The 25,969-nt window shown below is 57.7% G+C and overlaps 1 protein-coding gene across 5 annotated transcripts; it reads right to left on the bottom strand.

Moving 5' to 3' along the window:
• Positions 1-5: 5 nt before the first annotated feature.
• On the bottom strand, positions 6-25,587 carry LOC105495278 (Rho guanine nucleotide exchange factor 1). Of its 5 annotated transcripts, XM_071088178.1 has the most exons (30): positions 25,482-25,577; positions 20,022-20,064; positions 19,850-19,936; positions 18,935-19,048; positions 15,697-15,795; positions 15,447-15,489; positions 14,973-15,219; positions 14,519-14,548; positions 13,846-13,945; positions 13,608-13,704; positions 13,494-13,529; positions 12,447-12,584; positions 11,445-11,550; positions 9,967-10,134; positions 9,496-9,641; positions 5,435-5,581; positions 5,112-5,194; positions 4,810-4,935; positions 4,568-4,682; positions 4,061-4,161; positions 3,682-3,759; positions 3,349-3,424; positions 3,078-3,245; positions 2,430-2,517; positions 2,205-2,291; positions 1,636-1,703; positions 1,434-1,520; positions 840-1,003; positions 652-752; positions 218-354 (listed from the first exon to the last, which is right to left on the bottom strand). In XM_071088178.1, exons 2-29 carry the CDS (start codon positions 20,043-20,045, stop codon positions 669-671), a joined length of 2,907 nt encoding a protein of 968 aa, XP_070944279.1. In that variant the 5' UTR covers positions 20,046-20,064; positions 25,482-25,577; the 3' UTR covers positions 218-354; positions 652-668. The 5 variants fall into 5 exon arrangements, with proteins under 5 accessions (XP_011762914.2, XP_011762915.2, XP_070944277.1 ...); XM_011764612.2 differs by lacking the exon at positions 9,967-10,134 and having other exon boundaries at positions 6-354; positions 25,482-25,587; XM_011764613.2 differs by lacking the exons at positions 9,967-10,134; positions 25,482-25,577 and adding an exon at positions 24,278-24,404 and having other exon boundaries at positions 6-354.
• Between the last annotated feature and the right edge of the window lie 382 nt (positions 25,588-25,969).

The following is a 25,969-nucleotide window of genomic DNA, read 5'->3' as shown; positions in this document are numbered from 1 at the left end:
AGATCTCTTCTTAGATAATATATATTAAAAAATAAACCTCCAATTCAGGGTATAAAAACAGAGCGAAGGCACTTGGGGGTGGGGAGTGGAGGGGTGGCCCCCACAGGCAATACTGAGATGGCCCGGGTCACCGTGGTGCCCTCCGGAATGAAGCCCTGAGTCCCCCAAGCAGAGGGCAGGAGGGAGAGATGGCCGAGGCTCATGCAGGGCCAGTGACCCCAGCTGGGCCCCTCCCAGGCGTGGCCCACAGCTCCCTCTCCTCAGGCCCTCAGGGTGTGAGATGCTGCGGCAGCTGTGTGGGTGGGGGTGGTCCCTCACGTCCTCTCCCCCATTCCTCTCCTTCTTGCAAAAGGCCTGGGGGATGTAGGAGAAGACGGGAGATGGGGAGAGATGGAGAGAGAGACAGGGAGAGACAGACACAGAGACAAGACAGAGCGGAGAGAGAAGGGGAGGTGGGGAGAGGCAGGCAGGCACAGAGACAGAAACAGAGATTATCAGAAAGAGAGACACAGAGATGAGAAACACGAGGTGGAGTGGGGAGATTCAGAAAAGACAAAGAGGGAGATGGACAGAAGGGGCTGTAGGGATGCGAGCTCTGGAGGGGGACCCTCCTTTCAGGACAGTGCCCTGGCCCCCAGATCCCCCACTCACCTTCCTGGACAGGGACCTCAAGTGCAGCCAGGCTGGGAGACAGAGTTCCCCCCAAGCTGAGACAGGAGGGGTCGCAGGCGGCAAAATTCCTCCTCCAGCTCCTGGTGGCATGGGGGTCATGGATGAGGGGGGCCCCCTCCTTCCCCGGCCCATTCAGGGCACCCCTGGTCCGCCCCGCCCCGCCCCACCTCCAGCTGCTTCATGGTCTCCTCCAAGCTGAGCAGGTTCTCCTGGATTTCCTGGGTCCGTGCTGGGCTCAGGGGGCCACCCCCTGGGACCCCATCCCCATCTCGAGGAGGCCCCGCCCCATTGTCTTCCTCCGCCGGAAACAGAAGCTGCTTCAGGGACAGCACTGGCCAGGGGCAAGGGGGGTGGAGTCAGGAGACCAGGGGGCCAGGATGGGATCTGGGATGGGGGATTCCGAATGGCATGTGTAGGGGCTGGAGGTGAGGGTGGGTCCCAGGCAAGGCTGAGCGGATGGGGTTGGGGGATCCAAAGGGAGGTGAAGAAGTGAGGCTGGGTTTAGGGTTGGGACAGGGCAGGAAGGTACTGAAGACAGAGATATGATCAGGGAGAGGGTGAATATAGAGTCAAGGAAGGGATGGCGGCTGCAGAAGAAGGACATGGGCACCCAGGACAGTGGTGCAGGCCGGGTGGGTTTGGAGCATTTGTTTTCTGGCAGCTGGGCGTAAGGAAATTTTTGACAGGGAGAGCCTTGTTCTAGTTGGAACAGAGGCACTGTTTGGGCCGGTGGCCACCCTGGAGGGGCAGGGCTGGGCTACCTTTCCGAAGGGCCGTGGCAGCGAGCTGGCCCTCGGGGCCTGGTCTGCAGAAGGGCAGGAGGTCACTGAGGATTCTCTCGGTCCGGGCTGGGTGGGGGAAGGAACAGGGAGGGCGCTCAGATCCTGCCGGGCCTCCTGTGGATGCCCCTCTTCACCCGTGAGCCCCAACCTGGCCCCTCACCCAGCATCCCTCTGGTCTCACCATCAGCCGGAGACGTCTCTCGGCCACCATTGCCATTCTCAGAGCTGCTGAGGAGGGGTTCTCGGGTGCTGAGGGGAGGAAGTGCTGGGTGACCCCACACTCCTGGCCCTGGGGGGCCATGGGGGCAGGGAGACAGAGAGCTGGAGGTGGGGAGGCAGGGAGGTCCGGAGAGAGAGACAGAGGTCGAGGCCGGGAGACAGGGAGACAGAGAGGCCCAGACAATGGAAGACACAGAGGCCTGGAGACAGGAGACAGACGGGGCAGTGATGGGGTCGGCACACACACACGCACACACATGCATGCACATGCTCTCACACACGCACACACACCATACATGCACACACGTACACACACACATGCATGCATACATATACTACACATGCACGCACAGTCACATGCTTGCGTACAGGCACACATGTATGTACACACATGCATTCACACATGCGCACGCTCACACACATGCACACTCAACAGGACTGGGGTTTGCATTCTGGAGCTGTGGAGGGAAGCCAGCCCTGCCTTCCGGCCCCCCTCCCTGAACCTCCAGCTCTCTCCATGGCCCCCCTCACCTGCTCGGGCTGGGCCGGGGCTTAGGGCGAGAGGCAGGGGCAGGGACTTTCAGGGATCCGGCAGTCTCGGTGATGAGGGCACACCAGCTGGGGAGAAAGGCCAAACCCCTGGGCAGTCAGAGACCCCAGACCCTATGCCGGGGCCTCCCCACAGCCCTCCTGTACCCGGGAACCCAGAGGCTTGGGCCTCCTCAACCCACACTCAGAACTCAGAACCCCCCTCACTTCTTCCGCTCCGACACAGTCTGTGCCACCAGCTCGTATATCTGGGCCTCCTGGTCCCAGGTAAAAAGGACGTAGAAGGCTTTGTGATCTGCAGAGAGAGGGGGAGATGGGACTCAGAGCCCAGGTCCCCCCAGTGCATGCCCCTTCGTGAGCACAAGCTGGGGAAGTCACTCACAGTAGCGCTGCTCTCAGGGCTCCCATGACTCAACTCACAACTCACTGTCCACTAATATCCAGGGCCTGATGTGTCCTCCTGAGCTCCCCCCTCACACCTCCTTAGGGAACCAGGCAAGTCCCCTGGCCTACCTAACAAAACCCTGCCAGCCACTCCCACCCTCCAGCTTCTCCCAGTGTTTGTGGCCCTGGTGCAACTTCCCAACTGTGTGTTTACAAATCCCTCCTCACTGGGCTCCTGGCCTTTCTTCTCATTTATACAAGACACGCCTCTGTGCAAACACCTGCAGCAGCTCCTACCTCACTTATAAAACCTACTAGGCCTAGCCCCGCCCTGCCCACCTCCACCCACTTCCCAACCTCTGCCAGAATGCTGACTCCCTGGCTCTGTAGAGGGTTCTGCTCCCCACTCCACAGGCAGCTCTGCCCAAAAGAGACACCTTTTGCCCTGGGCCATACAGTGGCTGTGCTCACCGGTGGCCACCTCGCGGGTCATGGCAGAGGTGAGCCGCAGCACAGGCCGCAGCATGGTCTTGCCGTCGGGCGTGGGCGTCAGCGTCCGGCTATGGGACTTGAGCAGCAGCCGCTCATCCTGGCGCTGGAGCAGCAGCAGCAGGTCATCCAGCAGCAGCACATGCACCTCTACGGGGCGAGCAGTGCTCACACAGCGCCCCCATGCAACCCCGTCCCCGCCCTTGGCCCACTGCCCCCACACCCTGCACTAGGTGGCTGCCCTGGCACTCACCCACAGCCTTGTCCTTTGTCACCCGCCACGTCAGTGGGCCCTCGTGGACCAATTTCTTCTTGGTGATATCCAGGTTCTGAGGCAGGAGGGGGTGATGGTTCGTGCAGGTTGGCGGGGGGTGATTGGGGTTGGTGGGGAAGGGAAGGGCAGGGCAGGGCAGTGACCAGGGATGACCACAGGCTGGGGATCATGGGATTGGCATGAGGTGGGGGCCAAAGCTCTCAATCCCTGCGTATAGTATGGGATGGGGAGGACAGGCTGGGGACTGTATCACAGAATCGCCTGGGCCAAGTAGAGTAGCGGGGCAGGGGGGGCAGGAGGGTAAGGTCACACCTTGAACTCGCTTAGCATGGGGTCGCTGCTCTGCCGAAGGTGGGACAAGTCCAGGCGCCGCTGATAGTCCTTGAGCCTCTGGGGCAGAGACGGGAGCGTTATGGGGACAAGCTAAGTGCTGGGGCTGACCTGCAGTGACCTACATTGGTAAGGCGAGAGCCAAGACCAACTTCTGATGGGAGCAAGCTGAGGGTCGGGCCTGACCTCCAATGACCCTCAGAGGGAGGTGCTGAGGGCCAAGCCAACCCCCAGACACACAGTGACCCTTGAGGGAGACAAGCCAAGGGGTAGGGTGTGACTTCTGGACAGGCTGAGGTAGGGTCCACCCCCTGCTCTCATACCACCCACTGTCCCAGGTGTGGGGTCAGCCCAGGCTCACCAGCAGGTCCTCCATGTCACGCACGGCTTGGTTGACGTGGTGCAGAATTTCCCGGCAGCACTCGGCTGCCAGCTCTACTTTCTCCCGTTCCGTGGGCTCTTCTGCAGGCAAGGGAGAGAGCAGCTCTGGTGAACCCCTGCCCTGGAGGCTCCAGATTCAGCAGCCAAGGTTAGACAAAGGACAGCTGGTTGGGCATGGTGGCTCATGCCTGTAATCCAAGCACTTTGGGAGGCTGAGGCAGGAGGATCGCTTGAGACCAGGAGTTCAAAGCCAGCCTGGGCAACATGGCGAGACCCTGTCACTACAAAAAAATAAAAAAAATTAGCCAGGCACAGCGGTGTGCCCCTGGGGTCCCAGCTACTCGGGAAGCTGAGGTGGGAGGATGGCTAGAGCCTGGGAGGTCGAGGCTGCAGTGAGCTGTGATGGTATCACTGATGAAAATGAGTGAGAAAAAAAATTAAAAAAAAAAAAGGAGAGCCGAGGCCCAGAGAGGCGGGCCTGCGGTACCTGTGTTCTGCCCGATGCTCTGCAGAAGCAGGGGGTACTTGGTCAGCCGCTGCATCTCCGTGGGAATCATGTCCTTCAGCTGCAGACGGCGGCACCGTGGGCGGCTCTCAGCTTCCTGCAGGAAACTGGTGCTGGCGCTGTGATGGCCCAGGCTTCGGGCTCACCCCAGGGCGCAGGCACCTAGGAGTCTGGGTTTCCAGGCCCCTCCTCCCCAGGAAGCTGGAGTCCAGACCCCGCCTCACCTGCACGAAGGCACAGAACCGAGGCTCCTTGCGTTGCTTGGCTTTGAGCTGCTCTAAGGCAAACGACTGGCGGCTGCAGAAGCGGGAGGAGATTTTCTGGAACCAGGAGCCCTCAGCACCATCAAACTACAGTAAGATTCAGGCCAGGCAGGTGTCTCAGTGGGGATGGGCAAGAACAGGGCCTAAAGTACGACACGCTGGAAGCCCAGACCCTGGGACTAGATTAGGGTGGGCTCAGGACCCGCTCCGGGCTTGGATTCCAAGTGTCTAGCTGGGAGGAGGGGGAGGGCTGGGCATCTCACCCGGGCCAGCAGCACGTCTCCAATCTCCTCGATGAGGTAGCCACTCTCCTGCCTCCGCTTCATCAGGCGATCGAGGAACAGGGCTGTGGGGGCAGGAGGAAAGGGATCCTCCATCAGGGCGTGGAATATGCTGTGCGTGGCCTGCTGCGGCATGGTGGGAATAGGGCTGCAGGTGTATCTGTGTCTGCTCTTCAGGGCCGGATGGCGTATCTGCCCCCACCCCATGTGAACCCTGGGGTTCCCGAGCAGGTTGAACCCAGGGCTAGAACAGAGCTGCCCGTGGGGCAGTGGGGTACACAGAGCGACCCTGGCCCTGCACTCACAATGCACCTCGATGAGCTCGTCCAGGCTGGGGAAGATGTTCTGCAGCTCCTCCAGGGAGAAGAAGAGGCCGTCCGCCATGGGCTGGAAGAAGAGGTCGTGCAGCACCCGCAGCATGCGCACGTGGGCCGCTTCTGTCACCAGCAGCTCTGCAGGGCCACCAAAGCAGGAAGCACGTTGGGGAGGGTGCAGACTAGGGGGCATGACCTCAGGGGCAGGCCAGAGGAATGAGGCAGAGCAGGGAGGAACGCTTCCTAGGTTGGTGGGAAAAAACTCTCTCTGGCTAGCCACGGTGGTTCACACTTGTAATCCCAGCACTTTGGGAGGCCAAGGCAGGAGGACTGCTTGAACCCAGGAGTCCAAGATCAGCCTGGGCAACATGGTGAAACCCTGTTTCTACCAAAAATTAAAAAAAAAAAAAAAAAAAAGCCCGAGTGTGGTGGTGTGTGCCTGTGGTCCCAGCTACTTGGGAGGCTCAAATGGGAAGATCCCTTGAGCCCAGGAGGTTGAGGCTGCAGTGAGCTATAATGGCATTACTGCACTCCAGCCTGGGCAACAGAGCGAGACCCTGTCTCAAAACAAAACGGCTGGGCACAGTGGCTCACGCCTATAATCCCAGCATTTTGGGAGGCTGAGGGGGGTGGATCACAAGGTCAGGAGTTCGAGACCAGCCTGGCCAATATGGTGAAAACCCGTCTCTACTGAAAAAACACAAAAATTAGCTGGGTGTGGGGGCAGGCTCCTGTAGTCCCAGCGACTTGGGAGGCTGAGGCAGGAGAATCACTTGAACCCGGGAGGTGGAGGTTGCAGTGACCCAAGATCATGCCACTGCACTCCAGCCCGGTGACAGAGCGAGACTCCATCTCAAAAAAACAAAAGAAAACAAACAAATAAAAAAAACTTCTCTTGGTGGAGTCATTTGCCCTCTTAAAAGCCATTGAGGAGCCAGGTGCGGTGGCTCATGCCTATAATTCTAGCACTTTGGGAGGCCGAGGCAGTCAGATCACGAGGTCAAGAGATCGAGACCATCCTGGCCAACATGGTGAAACCCCATCTCTACTAAAAATGCAAAAATTAGCCGGGCGTGGTGGCAGGCGCCTGTAGTCCCAGCTACTCAGGAGGCTGAGGCAGGACAATCGCTTGAACCTGGGAGGCAGAGGTTGCAGTGTGCCGAGATCGCGCCACTGCACTCCAACCTGGCGACAGAGCGAGACTCCGTCTCAAAAAAAAAAAAAAGGCCACTGAGGAGTCCTCAACCCACCGTCCTGCCTTTCCCTTTTTGCTGTGCCAGCCAGCCAGAACGACCAATGGTCCCCGTTTGCCTGCGTGGGCTTTCAGTAATAAAACTGGGAATATCCTTAGCAAATGGGGACAAGCTGGTCATCCCACCCACCAGCAAGCTTGCAGCTGTGTTTAGTGTCTAACCATCAAGCCACATTATACAGTGGTTGACAGCCTCAGATCCAGGGACCCTCGCAGAGGGCGTATGTGTGAGTTTCAGGGGTCCTAGAAATCCCCTGAGTCTAAGTGCACAATTATGTATGTTACGCATATTCTTTCTGGGGAGAGAAACTGCTATCCTGTCCGACATGATAGTCACCAGCCACGTACAACTCTTTACATTTTCGTTAATTGAAACGAAATTTTTAGTGCTTTTTTTTTTTTTTTTTTTTTTTTGAGACAGAGTCTCGCTCTGTCGCCCAGGCTGGAGTGCAGTGGCCGGATCTCAGCTCACTGCAAGCTCCGCCTCCCGGGTTTACGCCATTCTCCTGCCTCAGCCTCCCGAGTAGCTGGGACTATAGGCGCCCGCCACCTCGCCCGGCTAGTTTTTTGTATTTTTAGTAGAGACAGGGTTTCACCATGTTAGCCAGGATGGTCTCGATCTCCTGACCTTGTGATCCGCCCGTCTCGGCCTCCCAAAGTGCTGGGATTACAGGCTTGAGCCACCGCGCCCGGCCAGTGCTTTTTTTTTTTTGCTTTTTTTTTTTGAGACAGAGTCTTGCTCTGTCACCCAGATTGGAGTGTGGTGGAGTGATCTGGGCTCACTGCAACCTCCGCCTCCTGCTTCCTGGGTTCAAGCAATTCTCCTGCCTTACCCTCCCGAGTATCTGGGATTAGAGGCATGTGCCACTACGCTTGACTAATTTTTTTTTTTTTTTTGAGACGGAGTCTTGCTCTGTTGCCCAGGCTGGAGCGCAGTGGCCGGATCTCAGCTCACTGCAAGCTCCGCCTCCCAGGTTCACGCCATTCTCCTGCCTCAGCCTCCCGAGTAGCTGGGACTACAGGCGCCCACCACCTCGCCCGGCTAGTTTTTTGTATTTTTTTAGTAGAGACGAGGTTTCACCGTGTTAGCCAGGATGGTCTCGATCTCCTGACCTTGTGATCCACCCGTCTCGGCCTCCCAATGTGCTGGGATTACAGGCTTGAGCCACCGCACCCGGCCCGCTTGACTAATTTTTGTATGTTTAGTAGACATGGGGTTTCACCATGTTGGCCAGGCTGGTTTTGAACTCCTGACCTCAAGTGATCTGCCCACGACTTCCCAAAGTGCTGGGATTACAGGCGTGAGCCACTGTGCCCGGCCTAGTGCATTTCAAGTGCTCACCAGCCACAGGTGGCCGGTGGTCCCCATGGTGAGCAGCACAAATACAGCACATTTCCATCTTCCGGAAAGTCCTAATGGATAGCACATGGCTCATGTGGTTTTTTTTTTAATTTTTATCATGTCCTTAGAAGGATCTGTGACTCAAAAAGTACTCAACCACTCCCCTAAAATTTTTGAGTAAGTACCTTTTTTACTAGGAAGTAATCTGTAAATAAGCTTTCAATCAAGTCCAAAAGCTTTCTCTTGGGCCGGGCAGTAATCCCAGCACTTTGGGAGGCTGAGGCGGGCAGATCACCTGAGGTCGGGAGTTCGAGACCAGCCTGACCAACATGGAGAAACCCCGACTCTACTAAAAATACAAAATTAGCCGGGCATGGTGGCGCATGCCTGTAATCCCAGCTACTCAGGAGGCTGAGGCAGGAGAATCACTTGAACCTGGGAGGTGGAGGTTGCGGTGAGCTGAGATTGTGCCATTGCACTCCAGCATGGGCAACAAGAGCAAAACTCTGTCTCAAAAAAAAAAAAAGCTTTCTCTTTTTGCCACCAGCCTCCCCAGCCACCGCACAATTAGCACAGGAAAAAAGGAAAAAGACAAAAATGATACACTCATCATCTCTCCATGCAGAAGCAAGCACTGTGAATATACTGATCATTCTCCTAAACTTTCCCCCGTGGGGATCTTTTCTCCCCTAAGCAATTAAGATCAAACAAATAACAACTATCTCATTAAAATGCTCTTCCTTGACTGGGCCTGCTGGCTCATACTTGTAATGCCAAGCCTTTGGGAGGCTGAGGTAGGAGGATCACTTGAGCCCAAGAGTTCGAGACCAGCCTGGCCAACATGGCGAAACCCCATCTCTACAAAGAATACAAAATTAGAATACAAAGAGTACAAAAATTAGCCAGGCATGGTGGTACATGCCTGTGGTCTCAGCTGCTCGGGAGGCTGAGGTGGGAGAATCAGTTGAGCCTGGGAGGGTAAGGCTGCAGTGAGCTGTGACTGCACCACTGCACTCCAGCCTGGAGACCAACTGAGACCCTGCCCAAATAAAAATGAAAAAAAAAAAAAAAAATGCTCTTCCTCTGTGCCCAGCACTATGCTAAACATTTCACACAAATTGTCTCATCTTCATGACAATATCTGAGGTAGGAACTATTAGTACCCACATTTTGCAAGTAAGCAAATAAAGGCTTGCACCAGAAATGCAGTGTTCTTAACATCAGCACTGTCTTGCACTACTCGAAATTTTTGGAAACGTCCCTTCCACAGTGGCATTCACATTCCATCGAAGTGGTCTCTGTTGGAACAATCTGAACTTGGAACAAGAGGGAATTTGAAGCTGCCTTCAAGTTCTGCCTATGGTAAATAACACCAAGATGAACATGTCTCTGCACCTGCCTTTGCCAGAGCTGGACTGTGTCCTTGGTCACAGTGGGGCAGACGGGGGCGGTACTCACCGCTGATGACCTCCTGCCGCTTCACCTGGCTCTTGGGCAGGCTATGCAGGGTGTCTGGTGGGACAAGTTCCCGCCAGCCAGGAGGCTCTTCTGGTTCAAGCTCCAGTCCTGACCGCCCCGGCTCCCCCTCATCTCCAGGCTCAGGGCTGTGGACGGAGGCCTAGTTAGGGCCCCAGCTTGGGCCATCCCAGGAAGCAGCCTTCAACCTCTTAGAGCATTCAACCCCGGTCAGTGGCCTTGGCATTCGATGCCCCCAGGGTGGCCCGTGCAGCAGACCAGGTCTCTAGATCTGACTACACTACAGTCCTCAGATCTCTAGAAGCATTCTACCCCTCCTCCTCCAAGGTCTGTGACCACAGTTGGCCTCAATGACCTCAGCCTCCAACGCCCATTCCTGTGACTCTGATAACAATCCCTCCCTGATTCTCCAGGCTGCCTTAGTGGATGGGGGAAGGGAGAGGGTTGACATACGTGGCTCGTCGGGCAGGGCCAAGCACTGCCGTGGCGGAACTGGGGTCCATGTCCACGTCGCTCCGGGAGCGGCCCCCACCCCGGCCCTTAGCCCCGAGGCTGCCCCGGGAAGGCCGGCGGCGGTCACTCACCCGCAGGCTCTCTGAGCGCCCCAGACGCCCTGATAGCCTGGACCCCGAGGCCAAGGATAGAGTCAGGCAGAGGCCGGGTACAGAGACAAGGAGAGACCAAGACAAGGACAGAGACGAAGAGAAACCAGGACAGGGACAGAGACGGGGAGAGACCAGGGTAGGGACAGAGATGGGGAGAGGCCAGGACAGGGACAGAGATTGGGGAGAGAAGAAGACAGGGACAGAGACAGGGAGAGACCAGGACAGGGAGAGACAAGGAGAGACCAGGACAGGGACAGAGACGGGGAGAGACCAGGACAGGGAGAGACAAGGAGAGACCAGGATGGGAGCAGGGGTGACCAGGACAGGGATCAAACATGCAACAGAAGAGAGAGGAGAGAGTCAGAGGAGTGGTGGGATTTTAGGGGCGCTGGGGTAGTGGGGGATGTCGGTGGGGGGATACTGAAATTTGATGGGGGAAGGGATGGGGAACCCAGGATGGAGTGTAGGACTGACCCCCTCCCTTCCCTGAGGCAGGGGGATGGCAACAGAGGGGCGTTTATGGGGTGGGGAGGATTTCCATACTTAGCTCTTCAACTGGGAGGGTGATGTCCCCACCCACCCCTCACAGGGAGTGAAGGGGAGGGAGTGGCCATGGGGAGAGGGGAGGGGCTGGGAGAAATGGGGGAGGGGCTAGCCCTTCCCCCACCCAGGGCCCAGGCACCCACCTCTTCCACCTTCTGGGGAGAGAGGGGCACAGGGTCAGAGGTGGGCCCAGATGGCACCCGACCCACCTCCCCACACCCACCAAAGGGTCCCCAAAGCAGCGGCACAAGGACGGGCAGGGGGCAGAGCCTGCCCCCCAGCTGTAAGGGGGACAGGGCCCCCGGGGCACAGAGCAGAGGGGTGGGGGGTTGAGGGACGGGTACCAGGAGGCAGGAGCGAGGCGGGGTGGGGTTGGGGGGCTTGAAAGAGAAGGGGAAGAAGGGCTGAAAAAATGGAAAGTGGCAGGGAGATCGGAGGGGGATGGAAAGTGGGGAAAGAAAACCCAGGTGAGAAAGGAGGGGGGAAATAAAGGAGATGGAAAGAGAGGTGGAGAGGAAGGGAGGAGGAGAAAGATCAGTGAAAAAAGGAAGGAGAGGAAGGAGGAGAGGAAAAAGTAAGGATAAAGGAAAGGGGGGCAATGAGGAAGCAGGAGGGAGATGAGAAAAGGCAAGAAGGGAGAGGAATGGCGAGACCCAGAGAGCAGCAGAGGAGCAGGCGGAGCGAGAGGCTGGGACAGGCAGGCGCATGGCAGCGGCGACCCTGCACCCACCCACCAGTGCCCAGTAAGCCACGGCCCCCACCCCTGCACCCCAGCCTGGGCACCTCTCGGTTTCGGCCCCCTCATCGGTACTCTCTGGGGGCGCCGGGGGCTCCAGGCTCATTGGGCCCTGCGGGGATAAGTCCCCCAGCTCCAGGGGGGCGTCGGCACCTGTGGGGTAGAGGGAGCAGGGCTGGCTGGAAGGCCTCTGAGGCCACGAGACCCACACTCTGGGGGCCTGGAAATGTGGGGGCTAAAGCTACCCAGTGCCTGGCAGACACCACGAGGCTGCAATGGACTTCAGCACGGGACAGAAAGATGTTAAGACCTCTGAGAACACGACCGTGGGCCACTAGGGGCAGGGGCGTGAAGATGCAACAGAAGTGGGTGCCCCTGTGTGTCCTGGGGGGATGGGGACCCCAGGCCTAGCATGTAAGTCACAAACATCTCTCCCACCCAACCAGACTGCAGCCCCCTGAGGTCAGGAGGGCCTGAGTTCTGTGCTGCCTCCATGTCCATTCATCCTCCCCACCCTCTCATACTCCTTTAGAGACAAGGAAACGGAGGCTAATAAATGGGAGTCATATCCAAAACACTAAATAAACACGAGGAGTCAGCAGAGCCGGTGTATGAGCCTGGGCCTGGCCATGCAGAGATCCAAGGGCCTGAGGCCACAGAGGTGTAAGGACGGTGAGGGATGAAGCTCATGGGGCTGGTGGGCTTCCCACCTAGGGGGCTAGCAATGCAGCTCAGAGGGTAGATTGGTCATGTACGTAGGGAAGGTTCTGGAAAATGAAGGGCTGATGGAAAACGTAGTCCAAGGGGGTGGGAGACACGGCACCAGCAGAGAGGTCAGAGCCTGGGAGGAAAGTCGTGGAAAGGGCAAACTGAGGGAAGGGGAAAGTTACGAATGACAGTGGTGACCAGGAGCAGGGAGGAGCGGATGCTAAGAGCAAAGGGGAGGTGTTGCTGAGGAGTGGCTTCCATCTGGGGGTGCCAAGGGGGCAGGCAGCACCCCCACCCTGGATCCCTGGGCCTCACAGAGCCCTGGCCCAGGAAACTCTCACCTGGTTCCCGGTCTGGGCTGTCCAGGGACAGAGGGTGCAGAGAGACTCCAGGGGTGTCCTGCCCAGAAGCCCCAACATTCCGGTCCCGAGAGGGCATCCCCGGGCCTCCCTTCCGGTCTGTAGCACCTGGCTTCTCAGCTGGGGAGATAGTGAGGGAGAAAGAGGGAGATGAGAGAACAGTAACTCAAATCTACAACAACCGGGGGATGCAAGAGGCTGTGCTCAGGCCCTTCCCCACCATGACTAGGAGGCCCTCCTGCCTCAGACCCAGGAGCCCCCATCCCCTCCTGCCTCAGACCCAGGAGCCCCCATCCCCTCCTCCCTCAGACCCAGAGGTCCAGGCCCCAGGCCTTTCTCCCTCAGACCCAGGAACTCTCCCAGCCCCTCCTCCCTCAGAACCAGGGGTCCAGGCCCCCAGCCCCTCCTCCCTCAGACCCAGAGGTCCAGGCCCCAGGCCTTTCTCCCTCAGACCTAGGAACTCTCCCAGCCCCTCCTCCCTCAGAACCAGGGGTTCAGGCCCCAGCCCCTCTTCCCTCAGACCCAGGGGTTCAGGCCCAGCCCCTCCTCCCTCACACCCAGGGGTCTAGGCCCAGCCCTTCCTCCCTCAGACCCAAGAGTCCCAGCCCCCAGCCCCTCCTCCCTCAGACCCAGGGGTCCAGGCCCAATCCTCCTCCCTCAGACCCAGGGGTCCAGGCCCCAGGCCTCCCTCCTTCAGACCCAGGAGCTCCCCCAGCCCCTCTTCCCTCAGACTCAGGGGTCCAGGCCCCCAGCCCTTCCTCCCTCAGAACCAGGAGTCTGAGCCCCCAGCCCCTCCTTCCTCAGACCCAGGAACTCCCCCAGCCAAGTGCAGGCCCAGTCCCTCTTCCCTCAGACCCAGGGGTTCAGGACCAGCCTTTCCTCCCTCAGACCCAGGAACTCCCCCAGCCCCTCCTCCCTCAGAGCCAGGGGTCCAGGCCCAGCTCCTCCTCCCTCAGACCCAGGAATCCAGGCCCCAGCCCCCTCCCCCACAGGCCCCAGGGATGGATGCTCTGGCTACAGGTCCATTACCATCAACCTCTGCTTTGAGGTGTCGAAAATCTGGAACTGAAATGAGAGAGAGTGAGACAGTGAGTGGGAAGAACTGGGGAAGACAGGGGAGGGCAGAGGCCAGAGCCGCTTTACCCTGGGGCTCTCCCCGGTTCCAGCGGGCGGCATCCAGGATGCTGCTCAGCCCCTTCTTGGTCTTGGCAGGCTCGTCCGACCGCCGGTTCCCCATCACCTGCAAGACGGCAGGGAGGAAGACCAGGCTGAGCATCTCTGAGACAACCAAGCAGAATTTGACGCCAGGTGTCCAGAGTCATGGGGCTCCCAGGGGGTCTCTGGAGAGGAAAGGGTCAGGACAGGGCACTGAGGGAAGCACCTTTTTCCGGAAGAAGTTCCTCCCTGACTTCTTGTCCCCACTCTTGGTCCGCACCCCAAGGTGGCGCATGTACACGCCAATGGCGTTGACCACGGCAGCACTGTAGGGAGGAGACAGTGAGGGCTCAACACACACAAAGACACACACACACACACACACACACACACACACACACACACACACACACACACACACAGAGCCACTAGAGGCAGAGGCCCGGCCTTCCCATCCTGACTCCACAACTACTTCCCGTGAGACTCTGAGGAGAGATGAGAGGGTTCAAAAGGACAGGGGCAAGGGCTGTTACCCAATACCCAGGACCCAGGTGTCCAGGTCCCCAGCCTCCTCCTCCCTCAGACCCAGGAGTCCAGGTCCCCAGCCTCCTCCTCCCTCAGACCCAGGAGCCCAGGCCCCCAGCATCCTCCTCCCTCAGACCCAGGAGTCCAGGGCTCCAGCCTCCTCCTCCTCCCTCAGACCCAGGAGTCGAGGCCCCTAGCCTCCTCCTCCTTCAGACCCAGGAGTCCAGGCCCCAGGCCCTCCTCCCTCAGACCCAGAAGTCCAAGTCCCCAGCCCTCTCCTCCCATAGACCCAGGAATCCAGACCCCCAGTCCCCTCCTCCTTCAAACCCAGGAGGCTGCACACCTCTCCCTGCCGCCCTCCCTGCCCCCCTCACCTCTTTTCTTCATCGGTAGAGATGGTATGTCTGTAGGAGGAAGAGAGATGTTTGTGACATATTTGCTAGGTCTGGGGTCCCCGTCCACCCAGGACACATCTCAGGGTTGCTGTCCTGGGATAGGCAGGGGGAAGAGAGACAGAGAGGGGACACTGCGGAAGGGATCGGGAAGGACCGTCACAAGAGGGAGGGAGGTCTCTCATCCAGGAGGACGGGATCCAAGTGCCAGATCATGGACAAGACCCAGAAATGACAAGGGAACCCCAAAGTTGGAAAGGGAAGACTCAGATCCAAGGTGAGTTAAAACGCCAGGGCAGAGGAAGAGCCCCAGTGCCAAGAAATGAACCCTGACGCTGAAGAGGGAACCCGCAAACGGGATGGAACATGCCAGAGGTAGCAGGGGTGCCCCGGCGCTAGGGAGGGGCAACGCTCCCACCAGGGCTGGCCCACTCACTGCATCTCCTCCAGGTGCATGAGCAGTCGCTCCGCCACGTGCCGCTCCCGGGCCTCGTAGCTGGCTCGGTCTCGCCCAACCCAAGCCTCCAGCTGGGCCAGCTCCTGCTCCCAGGGCGTCATGCCCATGAGCCGCTTGGAGCGGAAGTCCTCCAGCTGCCGGCCCACGGCTGTCTGCTGGCTTTGCACCACCTCCTGCACGAACCGCCGCTGGACATCCTCAGAGATGAGGTCAGCCCGAGTGCGGTCTGCAGGGACACACGTGGGGGATAGGGTCTACTTCCTGGTGGCTTGGACCACGGCCCCCACCCACCTTTGGCTCCAACAGCCACTCTTCCTGAGGCCGCTGCCAGTAAGGAATGAATGAATCTCGGCTGTCCGAGCAGAGCATGGGAGTGCGGCCTCCCTCCCCTTGGCCTCCTGGGAGGTGTAGTCCCTGCTAGACACCTCTCCCCCATCCCATCCTTCTCCTTACCAAGTTCAAAGGCGACATTGGGAGGGACCGGCACCCGCAGAACCTGCTCAAGAGAGAGAATGGGGTGAAGAGGAGGACTTGGTGTGCTGAGATGCAGGCCGGGAGGACTGCCAGGAACCCTGACATAAGTGAGGGTGCTGGGGAAGGCCTGGGTCAGCAGCTGCCCTCAGGGCAGAGGTTGGGGACCTCATGGTGACTCTGCAGGCCCAAACAGGGATTGCGGGGTTGGGGCAGCTTGAAGATCTCTCACCGCTGTCTTCTCCAGGAAGCTGTGATAGAAGTCCAGGAAGGCCTTCTTGGCCTCCTTGGGGCCCAGTGAGCCCAGCATGTCGGCATGCAGACAGCAAAGCTAGGGGAGACACACAGTGTGACTCTCCGCTCCCCCACCCTGCCTCAAACCACAGTCTCCCTTTGAAGAGGGCCTTCCCTGCCTCCTGACCACCCCATGGTTAAGGGACTCAACTGCCACCTCCTCCGGGAAAAACTCCCTGACCTCCACCCCTAACACCAGGCCCTGGGTTCCCCTGCAGGCTCCCTGGGGCCGCCATTCACATTTTCTAATTTTCCATTCTGTGCTGTGGTCCTTTGTGGTTCTTCATCATGGTCTCCTCCTGGCAATAATGATACCTACTACTACTGTCTATACTGAGGGCTTACTGTATACCAGACGCTGCTCTACACCCTCTACGTGCATTAACATGTTCAAGTGTAGGGACCGTGAGTATCCCCATTTTACAGATGAGAAAACGGAGCTCGACAAGTTTATTCAAGCTTAGTGACACAGCTAGGCCGGGCATGGTGGCTCACACCTGCAATCCCAGCACTTTGGGAGGCCGAGGCAGGTGGCTCACATGAGGTCAGGAATTTGTGACCAGCCTGGCCAACATGGCAAAACCCTGTCTTTTTTATTTTTAGTAAAATAAAACAATTAAAAAATTAGCCACGTGTGGTGGTGGGCACCTGTAATCCCAGCTGCTTGGGAGGCTGAGGCAGGGAGAACTGCTTGAACCCAGGAGATGGAGGTTGCAGTGAGTGGAGATTGTACCACTGCACTCCAGCCTGGGTGACAGAGCGAGACTGTTTCAAAAATAAATAAATAAATAAAACCCAAAATCACACAGCTACTAAGTGGCAAAGTTAGGATTCGAATCCAGGCAGACTGTCTCCACTACACTCTGCTGCCTAGAAAGACTGAGCAGCTCAAGGGTTTGTGTTGTAGGTTGATCCATCTGTGTCCCAGATGGTGCCCTGTGCCTACTGAGGGCTTGTAAAGAACAGGTGGACAAGCGGGGCTCACTGTGTCATTCGTCACGCATTTCCTGAGTGCCAGCCCCTGTGCTGGGTGACAGTGGGGACTCCAGCCTGCCCTGGCTCTTGGGCGCTCTCATCTGGGAAATGGACTCACTCCAATGGGAGTGGGACTTTTTCTCCTTTTTCTTTTTTGAGATGGAGTCTGGCTGTGTCACCCAGGCTGGAGTGCAGTGGCGCAATCTCGGCTCACTGCAACCTCCTCCTGGGTTCAAGCAATTCTCCTGCCTCAGCCTCTGGAGTAGCTTGGATTACAGGTGCCTACCACCATGTCTCGCTAATTTTTTTTTTTTTTTTCGCCTAGGCTGGAGTGCAGTGGTGCAATCTTGGCTCATTGCAACCTCCATCTCCCAAGATCAAGTGATTCTCCTGCCTCAGCCTCCCGAGTAGCTGGCATTACAGGCGTGTACCACTGTGCCCGGCTAATTTTTGTATTTTAGTACAGATGGGATTTCACCATGAGGCTGGTTTTGAACTCCTGACATCAGGTGATCCACCTGCCTCGGCCTCCCAAAGTGCTGGAATTATAGGCGTGAGCCACTATGCCTGCCCCATTTTCATATTTTTAGTAGAGACAGGGTTTTACCATGTTGGCCAGGCTGGTCTCGAACTCCTGATCTCAAGTGATCTACCCTCCTCGGCCTCCCAAAGTTCTGGGATTACAGGCATGAGCCACCATGCCCGGCCCCACCTTTTATTTATTTATTTCAAGACAGGGTCTCACTCTGTCGCCCAGGCTGGAGTGCAGTGGTGCAGTCACTGTAACCTCGACCTCCCGGGCTCAAGCCATCCTCCTGCCTCAGCCTCCCAAAGCATTGGGACTACAGTCATGAACCACCAGGCCTGGTCCTCCTTCTCCACTTTAAACAGTTTTAACAAATCTATATCCACTCTCCACACTCCCCAAATATAGCAAAATTCTAAGAGAGGCCAACAGGAAGCTGCCCAGGGGACCATAGCTATCTCTGATCGGCTCCCCACAAGCTGATGAGGTGAGGGAGCTGTGTGAGGATAAACCTCAAAATGCTCAGAGGCTGCTGGGGTCACCTCAGGCAAGTCCCTGACCCTCTCTAGGCCTCAGTTTCCACATCTGTAAAAGAACATGGTAGTCAGCACGATCCCTGGGCTGATGTCCATGATCTGGTGGTCTAGAAACCCCAAGGCTTGAATGGGGGACCCCCTTGCTCAGAGGGCCAGAGTCTCCATGCATGTGGTTGTGCGGGGAGCCACTCTTCTGGAAAGAGAATGCAGACGGGGGAAAGACTGCAATTTCCTAAATTTCTGCATATCTGATGCTTTGGTGTCAGGATGACCAGCCTCTGGTCTTGCAGCTGACGTATTCTTCTTTCCGCATGCCTTGGGCGCTTCTCCCCACTCTATCGATTTTCTCGTTTTCTGGAGGGGTCTACTACGCATGTCCACATGGTGCAGTGCCCTGGCTGTCCCCAACTCCTATGCTGTGCTGGGCTGGACCGGGTTTTCTTGGGACGAGACCCTTGTCTACAGATCCACTGCCAGCCAGCACTGTGGCCTCTCCCTTTCTAAATCACCTGCTGGTTTTTCTAGACTCTGCAGGTGTTTCTGGATGGCACGGTTGTCCATCCACACCTCCCAGGTATCTTCTGCCTCATACGGAGGCTTCTGGATCCACAATTTTGTGGTCTCCTTTGTGAGCTGTGTGTGGTAGTTTTCTTGTTTCTGGATCAGGGCCCGCTGTGCCCCCTACACCTGGGATGGCTAACAGCCTTCTCTCAAGCACCAACCCTGAATGACTGCGTGCTGGCATCTGCCGAGAAGGCTTTGGAGAGAAGGATTCGGTACCCCAGAGTCCACGGAAGGGCGCTGCCACAGGCTGATGGGGAGCGCTGCCACAGGCACAAAGTGGGACGGGATGTGGTTTCTGCCAGGCTGCTGGACTCTCTGTGGCTCTGCGGGGTCCTGCCGTGTGTACCCTGCCCGCTGCGCACTGAGATCTACCCTGGGCACCTGTAAGCCTGTTGAGGTCACGTGGCGTGCTTTCTGGCTCTTGTCTAAGGCATTCTCTCTTTCTAGATTTGGCACTCTGTTTTCTGGATCTGCTTTTCCAGACCCTCCCAGCACTAGCTCACTGGTTTAATTCGCCAAAAGCTGTGCCTGTCCCAGCCCCACCCCTCCCTGTGCCCACCCAGCCCTGCCCTCACCAGGGGTCCTGGCTCAAACTGCAGGGCCACGTGCTGCAGGAGGGCCATGAGGTGGGCTGGGCGCCGCTTCACCTGCTCCAGGCTCTGGAACTGGCTGTTTTGCTCTTCTGAGTTCTGGGGGTTCAGGCAGGGGTGAGTACAACGGGGAGAAGAGGAGGGGCCTTGGGGTTGACCCTACCCATTCCTGATACTTCACAAGGGATCCAAGTCAGGGTTAGCTCCTGGGAAGTGGGGAGTGGTGACAGTGTCCATGAAATAATGATGACAGCAAGGGCAGGTGGTCAGGGAGAATGGATGAGACTTAATATTATAATGGTGGATGATGAGGACAGAAATTAGGAGAGAAGAAATTGGGGTCCCTGCTGGGAGAGGAGAGAGCAATGATAAGAAATGGGGTTAAGAGTAAGAAGGGTGGGCCGGGCGCGGTGGCTCAAGCCTGTAATCCCAGCACTTTGGGAGGCCGAGATGGGCGGATCACGAGGTCAGGAGATCGAGACCATCCTGGCTAACACGGTGAAACCCCGTCTCTACTAAAAAATACAAAAAACTAGCCGGGCGAGGTGGCGGGCGCCTGTAGTCCCAGCTACTCGGGAGGCTGAGGCAGGAGAATGGCGGGAACCCGGGAGGCGGAGCTTGCAGTGAGCTGAGATCTGGCCACAGCACTCCAGCCTGGGCGACAGAGCGAGGCTCTGTCTCAAAAAAAAAAAAAAAAAAAAGAGTAAGAAGGGTGGGCGTCCATGCTGCTGTGTGGGCTCCGAGTATGGGGTCGGCGAGGTGAGGAGGGAGGTACCACAGAGATGAGAGGATGGGACAGACCGTGGGAAGAGGCCGAGAAGACACATCTACAGGTGGGAGGGGACCCGGGGCGGGATGCTGAGCCTGGGACAGAGCTTTTCCACCCTATCTCCCACTCACCGTCTCCAGCTCGTTCTCAAAATCCTCATCCTCTGCCCCGATGATGCTGACGGGAACCAGGCCAGGCCGGGAGGGGCCTGGGGAGGCCTGTGGAAGGGGAGGGCGGCTTCAGTCCACAGAACTCCCCACCCACAGCCCCAGAGTCCCCTCACCCCTTGCTCTGTCCACTCACCGCCCCTCGGGCAACGTCTTCCATCTCCCTGGGCTCTGCAGGGCTGGGGGAAGAGGAGGGGCTGCGGTTAGGAGGGTGGGAGGAGGCGGCCCAGGGTGGTTACTCACAGATTCCTGGCCCAGGTGTGAAGGTGAGTAAACAGCCTCCCCCATCCCGGCCTCCGCAGCTCAATGGGGCCTCTGTGTGGCCACAAAGAGCCCTTCAGAGACCCGCCAGGGGGCGGGAGCCCAAGGACGGGAGCCTTGCGGGGGCAGGCATTGGAGGCTCAGGAGCCTGGGTCCATGGGAAGGCTGAGTCTGAGAGCCTGCAATCTGGAGTCCCTAACGCTCTCATGGAAGAGGGGGCTGGGGGACTGGACTCCCAGGTTGGAGGGATCAGAGGCCTGGGGGCTAATTCCTGAGAGCACAGCCTAGAGGCAAGCTGGGATGGGAGCGTTAGAGGAGAGGCGGGAGAGAAGTGGAGTGCAGGGGTCTCCTCTGGTCTGTGACAGGCCTGGGGCAGGATGTTGCTTGGAACCCACCAGCCCCACTTCCTGTGACAGGAAGTCACAATGACAAACCCCCAACCCCCAACTCTCCACATAAGAAAACAAAACTCAGAACTCTCCTCCCTCAGGGACCAGGAGTCCCCAAACCCAGTTCTTCTTTCCCCCAGGGACCTCATCGCTTCCAGTCCTGGAAAATAAGTGATGGGACCTCAGACAGCCCATCTCCAAGGTGCGTCTGTCTCCTCCACCCTACGTGCACCTTGGTCTGTCTGCAGCCGGCTCTCCTTGGCTGGCTGTCCCTCGAATCTGTCTCATGTCTTGGTCTCTCTTCACCCTGTTTCCTGATTTTTCTCCTTGCCTTCCTCCAGAACTGTCTCATTTTCCCCACCGTCCCTGCCTCCCCTCCTTCCATCTGTCCTTCTCAGAGGTGACACCCCCTTCCTGCTTCTGTAGCTCTGTCTGTCCTGTCCCTGTCTCTGTGCCTCTGTCCTCCCGCATCTGGTTTCTGCAGCCACCATCCTCACACCTCTCTGAGTCACGGTCTCAAGAGATGTCTCTCATCTCTCTCCATCCCTTTTTCTCTCCCATTTCTTGCTGTCTTTCCCATCTTTGTCTCAATCCTTGAGTCTCCACTTCTCTCTGAGTCTTTCCACCGACATCTTCTGTGTCCTTAATTAGTCTGACTAATACCACGGAGCCCGTGTCAGGCGGGAAGGAGCTGTGGAAAGAGGGGTGGGGTGGACCAGTGGGGGGGGGCTCCCCACAGCCCAAAGCTATTTATAACCCTAGCTGGCAGAGACCCGCCCTTCTCCTGCTTTATGGGCCTCCTCCCTAGCTCCCCAGTAAATGGTAACCAGGATTTTGATGATTAAACAATGATGCTTTCTGGAGTGTCCAAATGCCACCTTGAGGGTCCACCTGGGGAAGACATCATTTTTACTCTTTCCCATAAAGAGTATTTGTCCAATATCTAAGCTCGGGCAATTCAAGATTCAAGCACTGCTAAACATTCACTTTAATAAATTTGCAAACTGGCCAGGCGAGGTGGTTCATGCCTGTAACCCCAGCACTTTGGGAGGCCAAGGTGGGAAGATCGCTTGAGCTCAGGAGTTCGAGACCAGCCTGGGCAACACAGTGAGACCCTGTCTCACTATGAAACATGACCACGGACGTGGAGGGTGCATGCTCATCCCACTCACAGGCAAAAATGCTCAACTGAGGCAGGGAGATTAAAAAAAGGCAAAGGAGGCTGGGCGCGGTGGCTCACGCCTGTAATCCCAGCACTTTGGGAGGCTGAGGTGGGCGGATCACGAGGTCAGGAGATCGAAACCATCCTGGCTAACATGGTGAAACCCCGTCTCTACTAAAAAAAATACAAAAAATTAGCTGGGCATGGTGGCGGGTGCCTGTAGTCCCAGCTACTTGGGAGGCTGAGGCAGGAGAATGGCGTGAACCCGGGAGGCGGAGCTTGCAGTGAGCAGAGACCATGCGCCACTGCACTCCAGCCTGGGTGACAGAGCAAGACTTGTTCTCAAAAACAAAACAAAACAAAAGAAAAGGCAAAGGAGGGGATGCTCATTATCTCTGCAAGTGCTCGGTGCCAGGTCTGGAACTGTGTGCTTGCCAAGTTCTTATCTCCTTATTCCTTTCTTTTTTTTTTTTTGAGACGGAGTCTCGCTCTGTCCCCCAGGCTGGAGTGCAGTGGTGGCTGGATCTCAGCTCACTGCAAGCTCCGCCTCCCGGGTTTACGCCATTCTCCTGCCTCAGCCTCCCGAGTAGCTGGGACTACAGACGCCCGCCACCTCGCCTGGCTAGTTTTTTGTATTTTTTTTTTTTTTTAGTAGAGACAGGGTTTCACCGTGTCAGCCAGGATGGTTTCAATCTCCTGACCTCGTAATCCGCCCGTCTCGGCCTCCCAAAGTGCTGGGATTACAGGCTTGAGCCACCGGGCCCGGCCTTATTCCTTATCACAATGATAATGAAATGATAGCTGACACATAAGAGACACTTAGTAAGTGCCAGGCATGGCATCGCTGGTTTACAGGTAATAACTCATTTAATCCTCTCAGTGACTCCAAGAGATTATTATTATTCTCATCTCCATTTAGCAAAGAAGGAAACTGAGGCACAGCTCATATGAAGCAGAACCAGGACTCAGACCTAGGCAATTGGGCTACAGAGTTTATGCATTTAAAATAAACTGCATTTGGTGGGCCCAGTAGCTCACATCTGTAATCCCAGCAGTTTGGAAGACCAAGGCAGGTGGATCACTTGAGCTCAGGAGTTCGAAACCAGTCTGGCTAATATGGTGAAACCCTGTCTCTACAAAAGATAGCGAGGTGTGGTGGCTCATGCCTGTAGTCCCAGCTACTTGGGAGGCTAAGGTGAGAGGATCGCTTGAGCCCAGGAGGCAGACGTTGCATAGAGCCAAGATTGTGCCACTGCCCTCCAGCCTGGGCAACAGAGTGAGACTTTGTCTTAAAATAAAACAGGCCGGGCGTGGTGGCTCTCGCCTGTAATCCCAGCACTTTGGGAGACCGAAGCAGGCGGATCACGAAGTCAAGAGATCAACACCATCCTGGCCAACACAGTGAAACCCTGTCTCTACTAAAAATACAAAAATTAGCTGGGCATGGTGGCGCGAGGCTGTAGTCCCAGCTACTCGGGAGGCTGAGGCAGGAGAATCGCTTGAACCCGGGAGGTGAGCTGAGATCGCGCCACTGCACTCCAGCCTGGTGACAGAAGTGAGACTTCGTCTCAATGAATAAATAAAATAAGACAAAATAAAACAAAACAGAGGGCATTGCTTCAGAGCATGGGGAGCCCCCACCCTACCCTTCACAAACTAAAATGTGAATCAAAGCTCTGAGACACATCACATCTTCTTATGGATGCCTGGAAAAGCCACCGGTATGTGGTCACTGTGGCCTAGGCAGGAGTGCAAGTTGGATACGGCTGCTCCACAGAGGCCTGGGGGCTGGAGATGATGGAGGCGAAGAGTGTTGCTTGTTTAGGACGAGGGGTTGGGGGGTGTCCCACAAAGGCTGGAGAATTATAGGTGAAGCTGTCAGAGAATAGATGGATCTCTACAGGCAACTGACAAGGCCTGGGGGTGGGGGGTGGCGGGTCCAGCAGAGGGAGCACTACGTGCATTGGGCGCTGGGGGGTTAGGACTGGTTTAGAAGGTCCCTGGGTTGGGGGGCTACATGGGTGCTTGAGTTCTATGGAAGGCTCAGGGTCTATAAGGTATTGAGCAGGTGACTCGGGGTCTCCAAGAACTTCTGGGAGCCTTAAAGAACCTAAAAGGAGTCATTGGAATGTGTAACTCCCCAGATTCTATTTGACACACAGTGGGTCTAAAGGATCCAGGGATCATACAGGATCATGATTCTACAGGGACAGCTGCCAGTCTGTGGAACCTCCGGAGACTTAAAAGGGGCTCAGAATTCCATAGGGGTGCGTGGTGGGTCCCGAGACCCATGGTCTGTAGAGCCCCGGATTCCAGGGGATGCTCCTTATCTATGAGGACCCCACGTCTATGAGAAACCAGTTATCCATGGGGCGCTGGCAGGAACCTGGAGGATCTGAAAGACTTTGTAATCTATACGGAATGTGGCTGGTCTACACGAGCCCCAAATCTTACATGGACGTGGCCGGTCTTACGCGGGCCCTAAATCCTACGGGGGACGTGGCAGTGTGCACGGCTAGGGATGCCGGGGAGGACGTGCAGAGTCAGGGTCTGACGCCCGCTGGGGACCGCGTCCCTCACCTGCTCCAGGTGGAAAGAAAAGCCACCACCGCCACCGGAACCGAAGCCTCCGCGCGCCGGCTCCGCACTCTCCCCACCCCTGCCGCCGCGTCGCTCTAGCCGCCCTGAGTCCACCTTTGCGCCCAGCTCCACTCCTCCTGCCAGCCGCTCTAGCCCGGCTCCTGCCAGGCTCCGGCCCCTACGACTCTACTCCTCCCGCCGGCCGCTCTAGCGCTGCATTGCGCCACGCAGGCCAGATAGGGCCGCTCTGGCCTGTCTTGGAGGGCCGGCGTTTCCGTATCTCGACTGCCCCCGTCACTCCCCGGGCCCCGCCCCGCGCCCGGAGGTGCAGATGGGTGCAACTCCTCCCGAGTTCGATCCGAGATCTCCGAGTCACCCCGGCGCTGAGCACTCGGACCGCGGATTGGGGCTCCCCGTCCTATTAGTCTCCCCACTTAGGGAAATTTAGCGCTGAATTTCCAACGCTCGTACATCAATCCCCTCCGTCCCCCCCCCACCCTCCTTCCTTTGGAACTGGAAAAGCAAAAGTCTTGAGTTCCAGCACATCTTTCCCTCTGACATGCAGTGTAATCTGCAAAAAGTAATGACTACTCTGCAGGCCTCAGTCTTCCCATCTGTACAATGGGAGAAGGCCTCCAGCTCTCTCCCTACATTTGTCTCCCACGGTATAATTAATGACCTAGAAAAGAGCTTTCCTAAAACTCTTTCAAATGCACTCTGCAACTTTCAGCTTCACAGCGGCCCTCGTCGCTGTTATTGTTGTTTTTCTTTTTTAGGTGGCCCTAAAGCATGCGGAGGTTGGAGGATGGCGCTTTGCGGAAAGCACGTGCGAGTTCAAATCCCAACTCCACACTGTCTCATGATGTGCGTTCCCTGGGACGAGTCGGTTTGGCTCCCCGGGCCTCGGTTTCCCCACCCGTACAATGGGAGTGATCGTCTGTCCTCCACTGAGCAGGTGGGAGGCCTTGGCCCCGGCCTCGCACCGTTCGTCCCCACCTACGGGGTACTCGTCAAGTGTGAGTTCTCCCCTCTTTGCTCCCTTTAACAGATGGGAAAACTGAGGCCCGAGGAGGTGCGGCCGCTGGCTCCGTGGGGTCCGAAGGAGGCCCCTCCGCTGGCGGCAGCGCCCCAGCCCCTCCCTCCTCCTCCCCACTTCCCCCAGCAGCCGAGGGGAGGAAGCCGGGCGGGGCCGGGGACCGAGTACCTGGTGTCCGCGCGGAGGTGACCGGCGGGGCGCCCGAGGTCGGGCTCGGCAATCCCGGGCCCTGGGTCCCGGCTCCCGCTTCCTGGCTCTGGCGGGGCAGGAAGTCGGGGCGTTTTTCCGGAGGCCCCCGCCCCGCCGCCCCTCCCCGCTTCCTGCCCGCGCCCCGCGCCCGCCCGGCACCTCCGCTTCCTTCCCCTTCTCGCCGCTTGCCCGCCCCTCCTTTCCCCGCTGCGCCCGGGTCCCCGCGGGCACCGGCCCCGCCCCGGCCGCGCCCGGGCTCTCCCCGGCTTTGTCCATCGGTCCGTCCGCCGGGCGCGGGCTCCGCGGGGCTCGCATCTCCTGGCTGCGGTCACCTCCCCGGAGGTGCTGGGAGGCAAGCCCTGCTCCCCGTGCGCCCCACACCGAGCCACGACCTCCCCGGCTTTCCGCGTCTGTGGTTCTCTTGGTCTTGCGCCCTTCCTTCTGTGGGTATGCTCCCGCCTGCGTCT

Source organism: Macaca nemestrina, chromosome 20 (genome assembly GCF_043159975.1).
Source record: "Macaca nemestrina isolate mMacNem1 chromosome 20, mMacNem.hap1, whole genome shotgun sequence".
Classification (NCBI taxonomy): Eukaryota; Metazoa; Chordata; class Mammalia; order Primates; family Cercopithecidae; genus Macaca; species Macaca nemestrina.
The sequence above is the reverse complement of the archived record's forward strand: the minus strand, read 5'-3'. Positions and strand labels throughout refer to the sequence as shown.

Bases quoted from the DNA above. Each gene is read 5' to 3' on its own strand.
- LOC105495278 (XM_071088176.1), bottom strand. From the start codon at position 20,045: ATGGAAGACGTTGCCCGAGGGGCG. The intron at 2,518-3,077 runs GTGAGCACAGCC...CTCTCTCTGCAG, and splicing joins GACCCGCGAGGTGGCCACCG to ATCACAAAGCCTTCTACGTC. The intron at 1,704-2,204 runs GTGAGGGGGGCC...TCCTCCCCTCAG, and splicing joins CCCCGGCCCAGCCCGAGCAG to CACCCGAGAACCCCTCCTCA.